At 48.0% G+C, this 12430-nt stretch overlaps 1 protein-coding gene across 1 annotated transcript; it reads right to left on the bottom strand.

Moving 5' to 3' along the window:
• Position 1: 1 nt before the first annotated feature.
• On the bottom strand, positions 2-12310 carry cep295 (centrosomal protein 295). Its single transcript, XM_053423064.1, has 29 exons — positions 12018-12310; positions 11717-11917; positions 11068-11192; positions 10893-10986; positions 10594-10707; positions 10366-10506; positions 10083-10248; positions 9747-9926; positions 9321-9581; positions 9046-9134; positions 8033-8248; positions 7766-7842; positions 6113-7574; positions 5780-5954; positions 5391-5579; positions 5059-5292; positions 4879-4976; positions 3758-3854; positions 3441-3659; positions 3087-3199; positions 2594-3002; positions 2283-2447; positions 1674-2158; positions 1446-1592; positions 1304-1349; positions 926-1168; positions 642-729; positions 184-283; positions 2-102 (listed from the first exon to the last, which is right to left on the bottom strand). The coding sequence occupies exons 1-29, from the start codon at positions 12114-12116 to the stop codon at positions 61-63; spliced, it is 6075 nt and encodes a 2024-aa protein (XP_053279039.1). The 5' UTR covers positions 12117-12310; the 3' UTR covers positions 2-60.
• Between the last annotated feature and the right edge of the window lie 120 nt (positions 12311-12430).

Genomic DNA, 12430 nt, shown 5'->3' with positions numbered 1-12430 from the left:
ATTAAATAACTTAAATACTTTATTGATAAAACTTAAAAAAAGTAAAACTTTGACAGGGAGTCACTGCTGCGTCTGCTTGGCTCGAAGCTTCTCTAAAGTTTTCTGTGAAGAGATGGAAGAAAGAATTCTATCAAACTCAATTCAACAATAAGTGAATCATAGTTTTAACCTCATTTTTTTTACCTTGTGGAATTCTTTGGCCTTCAGTCGATTTAGTGCAGAAGCTTCCTGTCGGCTCCGGATGGTTTTCTGCTGCTTCACCTCCTCCAGCTGGTGGAACAGTCTGAGGAAACAGATTGAACTGGGATGAGATTTAAATCAAGGTTTTCATCAGCGTTTGTTAATTGCTAGATTATGTAAAAACAATGGGCCGATGTGTGCAGGTCGGGAAGAACATCTTTTACTGTAGCAGATAAATGTGGATTCATAAGGAGACTGCTGCGCCTGGGCGGGGGGGTGAGCTCTACTCAGTGAGCGTCTAGTTTTATGTATGCAGCGACTTCTAAAAAGGTTCAATCTCTAAAATATTACTTCAAGTTCAAAGTTTTCTCAGCCAGAAATGTTTTCCTTTAGGATTTGAACCCTCTCAGCTCGGTGTGTTCTGGTGGAGTAACGCTTCAGGATCCTCCTCCTCCTCTCACCTCTGAGTTCTCTGGTACATCTCACTCACGTCCCGCTTCCGCTGCTCTGGGCCGTAGAGCTTCACCTCTTTCAGGTCGGAGACGCTCGCTGGCAGAAAACAGAGGTCGGAATAAAATGAACTGATGAAAGACCGAGCGACAGAAATGGAAAAGCAGGAAAAGAGAGAAACTCATTTGAAAACAAGGCACTTTACATAGTAAGGTTGAGAGAAAGAAGTCAAAATAGAAAGAAGGAAAGAAAAGGAAGTAAAGACAAAGTGTGAAATGATATGAAGTTCACAAACCTGGAGGCTGACACTTGCTCTGCTGGATGAAACCAGACGTCTCACTCTCTCCAGCCTGTGACTCAGTTTGAAGTGGAAGTTCGGTTTCCTCTTCTCTGGCTTCAGCTCGATTCTTGTTCAGAGCCACTTTGGCCTTGATGCCTTCCACCCTGCGAGAGGATCTCTGGATCAGAGCCCTGCGCTTCTGCTCGTTCACGTCCTGCAGGCGTCTGCTCAGACCCCAGTGAACGTCCAGGACCGGCTCTACATGGAGGAGGGAAGGACAGAGGGAGACGTTTACTGAAGTTCACTTATTATTTTCTCTGTCAGTTAAACAAAGGAAACTTATTCCTGGTCCAATCAGCAGCTTCCCCACAGTTCTGCTGATCTCATCTTTACCTGGATGAGTTTGAGCTCCGTCCTCAGATAACGTGGATTCTGCCTCCTACAGGAAACACGTTCAATGTTCAGATCAGAAATCTGTCACTACAGAGGAGCGGGGGGGTGGGGGGGGTCACAGCAGTGATGGATGTACAGGTACCTCTGTCTCTTTGCTTTTCTGTTCTTCCTCATCTGGATCGTTCTCTTCATAAACTCCCTCTTCCTCAGTGATGGTCGTGTCTTCGTCGGTCAGACTCACCAGTGTTATCTCCGACTGCTCCAGGATCCCCTTCTCACAGGCCGCTTCCTGAGGCCAAGAGGAAAAGACACAACTCAGACGATGTCATCACACGTTACAATAATAAAATGATTGACAATGCGATCGTACCATAATCCTACGGAAGAGGGGAGTATCCCTCCTCAGGTCGGAGCCCGGCTCAGATGTCATTTCTTCACAAACTTCTCTGACTGGACCTGAATCCTGAAACCTGTCTGCAGCGCCTCCTGCTGGCTGGGATGTGCCTGCAGCAGGTGCTTCATCACACATGGTCAATTTTGACAGACTCAGCTCCACGTCTGCACTCATGGTGTCTTCCAGCACGAGGGCAGATTCCTGGGTTTGGTCCTGGAGGAGCTGGTGTGAGGCAGGATCCTCCGAGCGAAGGCGTTCAGGTGACGGTTGGGACTCGACAGAGGAATCACTGTGAGGGTCAGAGCCTCCAGGAGGACAGGAGACACTGGACTCCTCACTGGTCAGCCCCGGTGAGGACAGCACTTTGTGTGTGAGCAGGTGAAAGGTCATGGAGGGGTCGGCCGTGTCGTTGTGGGTGAGCTCAGCCAGCAGCGGGTGGAAAGAGTCCGAGCCTGGAAGAACTAAAAGTGATCACAGTTAAGTTTCTTACCAGGATACAGGTATTTATATCAGACAATGACAGATTCCCTCCTCTGTTCAAATCACCATTAGGTCTTTGGTCACTTGAATTCAGTGTTGTCTCACCGTCAGTCCTTTCGGGGTCCAGGTCCATTGGACTGGTTTGGTTCTGTGGCATCTGGTCCTGTGGATGTGGACTCGCAGCCGGGACAGAGGCACAGTGTGTCGACACTGGGTGTGATGGTAAACTGGCCTCAGCTGGGACACTGGGATCCATGTGGGTCCATTCACCTACAAACAGCAGAGAAACCAACAGACTTATTTTCCATCTATTCATCATTTGTTATCATATGAATGAATCAGTAGAAAGTTGGAGTCTTGTCGACCATTTATTTAAAAGTCTTGCTGAATGAATCAGTACCCCCCCCCTCTGTTACCTGAGACTCCACTGTGCTGATCGAGGTCTGGCTCCCCGACCAGCGCTCTCATCTGGCTCTCCTCCTGAACTTCATCCAACCACGTGGTCGACTGCTCCTCCACCATCGGACCCATCAGCTGACTCGCGTCCTGCCAGCCGCTCCGACCATTAACACTGGACCGATGGGAGAGTCGACCAATCATCCGGCTCAGAGTGGAATCCCATGCCCCTTGACCCCCGCTCGCTTGAAGCTGACCGATCATGGACGAGTGAGCCGACGGTTGACCGACCAGTCGCTCCATGGCCGAGTGCCTCGGGTCAGCAGCGAGGCAGGAGGACTGCTCTGCCAGCTGGCCAATCAGAGGCCTGAACGAGTCCTCAGCCTGTGAGAAGGGATCCAGGATTGGATTGACACGAAAGTCTCGATCCTGTAACAAAGACAGATCGACTGACTGACTAGAGTTCAAACTCTGTTCTGTTGAACAGGGTAAAGTGGTTTGAGAGTCACTGACCAGGTCACTCTGAGTCCGAGGCCCTGGGGGAGGAGCCTGATGACCTGCAGTGCCTTCGCCCTCCGAGGCTCCACCCACAGAACCGGGCTCGTCCACATACGAGGCTTCACTGTCTGAGGAGGGAGAGAAGATCAATGATTATAAACATGACTGTGGAAAAGCTGGAGACGTCGTTCACAGTAAAGATTCTGTCACATCAGACGGAGCAGCTCCTCTCAGCTTCAGCTCCTCATGTTTATTTGTATTTAGTTATTCAGCAGGATTAAACAAACTGGGGTGATTACCACTGAACTAAGTGGGAGGACGTGTGTGGGTCAGGAGAGAAACCATTAAGATGTTGGGATCTGGATCTACCTGTCGCTCTCCCAGCCGAGCTGAGGGAGAAGTCCAGCTCCCTCGTGTATCGCTCTATAATCCGCTGGATGCTGCCGTCGTTGAACAGAGTCTGAACAGCGACACCGTGTCGACGTGCAGCCGACGTGTCCTTGATGAAGGAGAGTTGAGCGGTCGGAGAGGAAACGTCGAGAACTTCAGCTCCTTGCTCCTCACAGAGCGTGACGGGTGGGGATGTGTCTACAGAAGAGAAGAGGAGAAGGATTCAGGCTCAAGCAAAGATAAAAAAAAACTGGGTAGAGCACCCTGAGCTAAATGACACGTTACTGTCGTCTCACCAGTGTTCACGTTCTGCTCAGGATCGGTGGTGATGTAGCTGCCGCTGGAGATGGTGGTGGAGGAGAGGCAGTGAGGGTCAGGAGGCCTGAGGGGAGACTGACACACACACACACACACACAGGTCATTTCATACGTTCCAAGTCGTTAGGTTCTCGCTGAGCTCAGCTCAAGTGTAGAAACCATCATGAAATGTATTGATTCAATACTTTTATGGTTTAGTAATTTCACATCATCGCTCAGAAAACAAACAAACAAACAAACTTATACACTTTCCTCCAAACAACTCCCCAACACACATAAAACATCACACCCTGACTTATACACTATACTTCAAACAACCCCCTCCCCCCCCCAAACACACACACAGTTAAACATTTATACTTTCAGAAGTCGAGCTCAGCTCAAGTGTAGAAACCATCACTAAATGTATTTTGATTAAATACTTTTCTGGTTCAGTAATTTCACATCATTGCTCAGAAAACAAACCAAAAAAAAAAAAAAACATACTTTCCTCCAAACAACTCCACAACACATCACACCCTGACTTATACACTATACTTCAAACAACAACCCCCCCCCCCAACACACACAGTTTAACATTTAATATTTTCAGAAGTCGAGCTCAGCTCAAGTGTAGAAACCATCACTAAATGTATTTTGATTAAATACTTTTCTGGTTCAGTAATTTCACATCATTGCTCAGAAAAAGAAACACACAAAGACACCACTCTTTACACATTTCACTCTACAAAACCAATCTCCAACACAAACACACATAAAATGGAGAAAAGCTTCTCAAGCATCATCAGAGTCTGAGGCAGATCCTGCCAAAGCTTCAGATTTGGCTAAATTTCATCATCGATCCACATGTGAACCTCAGAGCTTTTAAAAGAATCACAGGCGACATGCAGAGAAACTCAGATAACTAACCCTGGGACCATGTTTGTTAAAATGTTGTATCCAAATCATACATCCATCAAGTGCACATCAGAAGGTTGCTTCTATTTGATCAGATGAGGATTCTCTACATATCGACTGAACTGTTCCTTCACCTGTGACTCTCACATTAGTGACTCGTTCCAGAGGAAACACTAAGAGCTGCCTCAGCTGCTCTGGTTACCTCTGTGAAGGACCTGTAGCTTGTGGCTGCCGCTCCAGAGACGTCGGCTCCTCTCCCAGAGTCGGACGAAGGAGGCGAGATCATTCTCAGGACTGAATCTGAACAAACAAGGTTTCAGCACAGTGGAAATATTCAAAATGCTCCAACGTTCCTCGTCTGTATTCCTTCACCTCTACCTACCAGACTCTGAAGATTCTGGAGAGGTCACTGCTCCCGTCAGCAGTCTCTCTCTCCAGATGTGATGGTGGGACGTCTCAGAGTTTGTCCCGGAGCTGCTCGAGCTGCTCACCGTCCGTTTCCCGCTGCTGGACACAGAGGGCGTGTCCAGAGTTCTGTCAGATGAGACGGACAAATCGGATTCCTCCTGTGGATCCCAGTTTACAGCTGATGGTAGCTTCAGGTTCTTCTCTGGGCCTGGAGGAAACAGTCCATATCTAATCAGCTCATACTCTATGCTGCTTTCATAGTTCGGGATACAGTATTGTAATAATTGTCTCTGGGGCTCAGCCGACCTGTGACTTTGTCGTTCATGACGGACGTCTCCAGCTCTTGAATCGCACTGAGCTCGTGTTGTTCAGTCGCCTCCATGATTCCCAGTCGGATGCGGGTCACTGGGGGCTTCGCTGCTCGGACTGGAAGAGGGAGGAGCTCTGGCAGGAGGACGGGCGCTGGAGCAGGATCACTGGTCTGAGTGATGGGATCTTAAATAAAAAGTTGGTTTGAATGAAACTGCAGCATTTATAATTAATTAAAACACGATTACTGAAGCAGAATTAAATGTATAAATAAATCTATACAATCAATTTGAATAAGTAGCATGAACGTGACAGTAAATCGGTCTCATGAGATCAGACTGAAACATGAGAAGGTGGATTGAGTAAAGTGGAAAAGACGGACTCACCACTGCCACCCAGTGGTAGGTGAGGGGAGGCCTCTCTGGTGTCAGGGTCCTGGAGGTGGGACAACGTTCCTCCGTTAGACTCCTCGATCGCTTTCAGCAGGAACGCAAGTAACCTGAGGCGAGTCTGAGCCGTGTTCTCTGAAGCCAACTCTTCACTGGAAGCGTCTGGAACTGGCTGAGGGGGGGGAGCAGCACAGGAAAGATGTTTATAAAGTTTTTGAGAAAAAGAGGCTCAAACAATTCAGATGTCTTTTAATTTAATTCACACCAATGTTTCAAATCGAGTTCAATTTGAACAACAACAAACTCGGAGCCGAACTTTTCTTCACTTACTTGTGCATCAGTATGAATCAAAGCCTTCAACGTCTCCTTCTGCTGCCTCATCTGCTCCATCTCATCTTCCCGCCTCCGCCTCTCCTCTTCTTGACGCAGCTCTACCGCCTCCCTCTGCTCCTGCATGCGTCTCTGTACCTCCTGCAGCTCTCCCCTCTGCCTCCCCTCTTCTTGCTGCAGCTCTACTGCCTCCCTCTGCTGCTGAACACGTCTCTGGAACTCCTGCAGCTCTACCCTCCGCCTCTCCTCTTGCTGCAGGTCTACTACCTCCCTCCGCTCCTGCATGCGTCTCTGGAACTCCTGCAGCTCCACTTCCCGCTTGTGCACCTCCTGCAGCTCTACTTCCCTTCTCTGGAACTCCTGCAGCTCTCCCCTCCGCCTCTCCTCTTCTTGCTGCAGCTCTATCGCCTCCTTCTGCTCACGCCTCTGGAACTCCTGCAGCTCTACTTCCCGTCTCTGGAACTCCTGCAGCTCTACTTCCCGTCTCTGGAACTCCTGCAGCTCTACTTCCCGTCTCTGGAACTCCTGCAGCATCACTTCCCGCTTGTGCACCTCCTGCAGCTTTCCCCTCCGCCTCTTCTCTTCTTGCTGCAGCTCTATCGCCTCCTTCTGCTCCTGCACACGCCTCTGGAACTCTTGCAGCTCTCGCCTCTGCCTCTCCTCTTCTTTCTGCAGCTCTATCGCCTCCTTCTGCTCCTGCACACGCCTCTGGAACTCTTGCAGCTCTCGCCTCTGCCTCTCCTCTTCTTTCTGCAGCTCTATCGCCTCCTTCTGCTCCTGCACACGCCTCTGGAACTCCTGCAGCTCCCGCCTCTGCCTCTCCTTGTCGTCCCTTCTGGAGCTCATCGTCTGCAGGGAACCATGAAACACGACCCCGGGCTGAACCTCTGCATGGCCTGGAACCAGTGGTGCATCATCCCAGATGCTCGGGCTGGTGGCCAGGATGGGATCAGAGGATCGCTGCAGTGGGATGTCTGTTGAGGGATGTGATGTGAACAGTTTGTGAGGCGGAGGCTCTGTGTTGAGCGACGAGGGTCTCACCCTCTGTGGGAGGTGCTCGGTTACTCTCTCCATGATGTTGTCGCTGAGCCAGGAGCTCACGTCTGCTCTTTGGTTCCTTGAACAATTTGAGCGAGATTCCACTTCTCCAGGTAGCAGCTTGGAACCAGCGCTCAAACTGGAACCAGTAAGACGAGGAGGTGAAGCCAGAATGTCAGACTCTCTAGTGGGAACTTCTATTGAGGTTAGTGGTTTATTATGGATGAATGATGGGAGTGCAGGAGTTGTAGTTAGAGGTGGAGGGGTTGGAATATGCAGCGGCTGAGTGCTGTGCAGCGGGGGGTGACCTGGAGGAACAACAGCCGACTGCAACAATGGGGAGGTCATGCTGTAACGAATTCGCAGAGCTCGCTGGTATTCCTCCAGACGCTGGCGAGCCACTTCCACGGACCTCTGGTGAGTTCTAAATCAAAAAGAGATGGAAAAGGATTAAAAGTCGTGTGTTTTACCTTTTTTTTTACCCAAATCTTCACCAAGGGGATTTAAAATCGACACAGTATGACACTTTAAACCTTTAGATATTTACATTGAAGAACACTTAAATAGAAAAGTGTTGAATCACAAGTCATATCATCATTAGACTTTAAAACTCACCTGTTTTGTTCCAGCAGACGTTGTTGATATTCTCTAATCCGCCGGTGGTGGTCATCCTCACCTGCAGGGGGCTCCAGCTGCAGAAAGCAGAGGTGTAGCTAAGAATCAATTGTCACTGAAGTAATTGAACGGATCTGAAAACGCTGATCGGATTATTTGAAAAAGACTTCAAAACCTGAGAAAAAGAATTTGAGTGACGATACCAACAAATGTGAATCATCATACGAAGAATGATAAGGACCATGAACAGCTTTAAACTGAACTGACCTCAGTTGCTGGACCAGACAGAACCGAGACCACTTCCTGATCCTGGTCAGTTACGTCTGATCGGTTGAAATCCACTTCCTGCTTCCCAGCAGCAGCTTTCAGATGCTCCCTCTCCTGCTGAGCCTCCAGCAGCATCTGCTCCAGTTTGACCTTCTGCTTTTCAAGCTCCTGCAGCAAAACCAACTGCTGCTGCTTCTGCCGCTCAAGCTCCTCCTCCTACACAAATGAAAAAGCAGTTAAAACAGTCACTGCAGAATTACCTCCAGGTCGATCATAGAGGAAGACTCAAACCAATAATCTAAATGGCAGCAGGGCTCAAAAAACATTTGAGGAATCAGTTTCCTTAAAGATAATTGAAGTGGACACTTCAGAGCCAACATGATGAGATGTGTCCAGGTGTCTGTCGACCTCCAGCAGATCAACCGTCTCCACAGGGAATCACAACCAGCTCAGAATGAAGCTTGTGTCTTTCTCTGCAGGATTCAATGAAACATCCACCGGTCTCCAATATTCTCAACTTCACTTTGCTTTTAAAAGTTTTGCATCAAAAAGATTCCGGTGCTTTGGCTCCAGAACACGGAATAAAACATGGAACAAAACCGAAAACAGGTCCAAAGCCGACGGAGACAAGTGACTGAGCAGCAAACTCTGCTTCAGATGGAGGCTGCACTGATGAAGTGATGATGAGCACCTGGCTCAATACCTTCTGACCAATCACAAGGCAGCTCCAATTGAAATAGTGGGTTTGGTGACAACTCAAATTCAAAACAGCTGTAATTAATTGTGACATGTGTGTCGAAACAAGAAAGTATTAGACTGTTATTTGTCCTGTTAGTAGATAGAACAGCAGCCTCCATGTTTCCACATCTCCACAGTGTGATCTTGTGATGTTTATATGAGGTATAAAAGCATTTAGACCTGATTATCTGTGAATCATTATCTACCTGCATTCACTGTGTATTAAAAGTATTCTTTCTCTGTCCTGTAGAAAAGGAACCAGTGTGTATATTTACCCTTTTCTTTCGTTCTTCTCCAAAGTCTTGGATTCTGTTCTCGAGTTCATCAGGACGTCGAGTATTTGCTGCAGGTGATGTCTCCACTGCTGATCAAATTAAATACAAGAAACAGAAGTTTACAACTTTACAACATCTAAACAATGAGAAAGTAAAATGTATATAAGTAAATATATAACATTTTCATGTACCAGTTATAATTATGAATAATATAGATATGAAAGTGTTAATGGGGCAATAGATGAAAGCCAAAGAATAAGGTAAACTTTTATTACAGCTGCCGATCGTGGATGTTTTCTCAGGTGGAGAGAGAACCGGCTGCAGGAGCTCACTGGGAGCTGGTTGGTCCTTCTCCCCGCTGGTCAGGGAGCCCGTCTCGATGGTGGTGTCGCGCTCTGGGATCTGATCAGTCATGACAGTCGGTGAATCAGCTGGAGAGACACGCCTGCTGTGTTCAGTCGACTGGTTCCTCTGACCTCTGATACGATCCAGGAGTTTCTTCAACGCCCGCCGAGGAGCAGGTTTGGAGGGTTCCACTGAAAATCCAGAAAAACAATGAATGCAGTTATGAATTTGCGGAGATGAGTTTCAAGATCATAGTATTGATATTTGTGTGCATGCCAAAGGGTAACTGACATTTTCAAGCCTTCTAACAACCCTGACCACTTCATGAACTTAGTGTTCCTGTCGCTTCTCTTCACCTGGAGCAGATGTTTCCTGCTCATTGCTCTCAGCCTCTTGCTCAGCTTCATGTGGAGAGTGTTCTGTTCCGGGTGTGGTGATCTCATCCAGAGTGACGTCCAGCTCTTGGTCCTGGCTTCCTGTGGGAAGAGCTGGTATGGGCTCCGGAGCCAGCTGGAGCACCAGGTCACCTTTGACCCCTTGGATCAGACAAAGACATTTAAAGAGTCTACATTAAAACTATAAAGCTGCTTTGAGACGGAATTTCACTTCATAACAATTTGATTTTAAATATACTTGTTCAATTCCCCTATTCAACTAAACATAAAGCACATGCAGCACTGATCAGTCCTTACTCCTCTCTCCTGTGTACATGTCCTCAAAAGCAAACTCAATCTCCCTCTGGAAGTCGTCCCTCGTCTCCTGTCTCTTGTAGAGAGGCATCTGTGACACCTGCTGTCTCCTCCTCAGCAGGTCGGTCTGCTGCAGGTGCTCCAGTTCTACAAGCAAGCGCTCACGGTCCTGAGGAGAGCATCAAAACCAGTTCAGGCACAAAGAGGTTTGATTCGTTAATTTCTTATTAAGAACTGCAGCAGGACTTTTGACAACACAAGTTCTGTTGTCAGTAACAGCTGTTACCTGTACGAGCTGTTCCCTCCTTAGGGCCTGCCTCCCTCTGTCGCGAGCCTTCTCAAGCTGCTCCCCTCTCCTCCTCGTTTCCTCCCTCTGCAGCTCCTGCTGTCTCCTCGCCTCCAGCTCAGCCTCCTCATGAGCATTCATCTGTGGACACATCTATGGATTAGACTCTGATCGGGGGGGAGTTAACACACCATGGGGTTCATTTCATATGATAATCAGAGGACGTACCTGCTGTGTGTCTTCCTCTCTGTCCACCGTGCTCTCTGGCATGTTGTAGTGTGTGGTAGCGAAGGCGCTCACATCAGATTTCTTCACTACGTGGGGCTTCTTATAATCGATGTTCTGTTAGAACAAGAGAAGACTGTTACACGAAGAAACTAAACAATGCATCCTGGAAAAACTCAATTTGAATTTATAAACTGGCCACCAGACTGATTTCTTCTTTAACATGCAAGCTAGCAAACCCCAGTGTCTTCTTAGGCCTACACTGAGAAACGTGTCCTTAATAATCTGTTGGGGTGAATCACCTGAACGGGGTTGGGGGGAGGCGGCGGGAGACGGGCCACTTTTGATGATCTCTCCTTTTCTGTCTGCAGTGCCTTCTTCCTGGAGCTGATGAGTCTACAGAGAAACAAACGTGTTCTTTCTGAGGGAATTCAACATGTAAACTTCTTAGAAGTGAATATTCGTGCTGCTGCTCACTGGCTTTGTCTCTCATGTTCTTTAAGTCTCTGGGATTTCAGCTCCTTCAGGGCTTCTCGATAACGCTGATCTGCTTTGGCGTGATTTTCTTCCTCCCTCTGAGCAATGGCCGCCAAGTCGGGTTCCTTGATGAAATGAATCAAAATGGTTACAAACAAATAACAATTCTAGAAATATCATATTTATCGCCTGGTTAGTTTATTGTAAACATTTTGACTTCAGAAGTTTATCTTTATTTTCGGAGAATTCACCTTAAATCTAAAAAAAATCTGCATCAACATCGATGGAAATGTTTCTATGTGTGTGAAAGCTTCAGTAACAGGTTGATCTTCTTCAGTCAGGACGACATGAAGCTGTTGTTTCTTGTTTTAGACCGATTCCATTTTCCATTCTGTCACAAACAGTTTCTTCTAACCAATACTACTATTAAGCTGATGTGTCCAGCATCTGTTGCTCTTGTGTCTGCCTGGGAGATGAATCCCTCACATGTGGCTCTTTGAGGTTTCTAAGTTAATTTCCTCTGTTAAAAGTTTTTTTTTGTCCTTCCTCTTGTGGAGGGACAGAGGACGTCGCACCTTTTTAAGATCTATGAGACAAATTGTGATTTGTGAATATGGGCACAACAAACACAATTACTTGACCATCTTACATTTTCCTTAGCACTCCTGTGTCCCTGTCCGAGCTGCTGGAGACTCTCCTGGTACAGCCTCTGCAGCGTGTGGAGCTTCTCCTGCTGCTGCCGCTCCCAGTCCAGCCGCAGCCGCTCCCCCAGCAGCTCCAGCTCCCGCTGCCGCCTCTGCTCCACCGCCTGGCGGATCTGCTGAGCGATGTGCCGCTGCTGCTCCCGCACCTGGAGGGCGAAGGAAACATGGGATCAAGAGGTCAGAGATTTGAAGTCATATCTCCGGTGGAGAAGAACACAAACTTTACAGATAACCGCGAATATTCACCTGCTGTATCCGCAGCTTCCGCCTCCTCTCGTGTTCTTCTCTTAGGATCCGAGCCTCCTCGTTGGGGCTCGGTCTCAATTTTACCAGTTTCCTCTTCATCTTCTCCCCCCCAGCAGCTAGCAGCGGGGCTAGCCGCTAGCTCCGCCGGCGTCACGACGTCCAAGCGCACATGAAGGAAACATCTGACGGAGCTAAACGTTTGTAAAACCAACCATCGAGTCCCAGAGGGAAACGAGCCGCACGAACTTTTGTTTATTTTGAACCGAAGCGACGCCGAAAACCGTTTTCTTCTTCACGTCACATCCGGTAGTTTAAACTGCCCGCCGTACCGTTTCCGGGCAGAACAAAACATAACCAATGGTTCCTACCCTTGGACTAAATAGGTTCCCACACTGAAATGTATCCCCACTAAA

The sequence above is a fragment of the Pleuronectes platessa genome, chromosome 5 (genome assembly GCF_947347685.1).
Source record: "Pleuronectes platessa chromosome 5, fPlePla1.1, whole genome shotgun sequence".
NCBI classification, from domain to species: Eukaryota; Metazoa; Chordata; class Actinopteri; order Pleuronectiformes; family Pleuronectidae; genus Pleuronectes; species Pleuronectes platessa.
The sequence above is the reverse complement of the archived record's forward strand: the minus strand, read 5'-3'. Positions and strand labels throughout refer to the sequence as shown.

What these genes read in the sequence shown, in the direction of transcription:
- cep295 (XM_053423064.1), bottom strand. Translation starts at nt 12,116, where the DNA reads ATGAAGAGGAAACTGGTAAAATTGAGACCGAGCCCCAACGAGGAGGCT. An exon ending in TGTCTGGTCCAGCAACTGAG is followed by an intron (nt 7,843 to 8,032) that starts GTCAGTTCAGTT and finishes TGCTTTCTGCAG; the next exon opens with CTGGAGCCCCCTGCAGGTGA. An exon ending in CGGAGCTCAAACTCATCCAG is followed by an intron (nt 1,169 to 1,303) that starts GTAAAGATGAGA and finishes TCCTCCATGTAG; the next exon opens with AGCCGGTCCTGGACGTTCAC.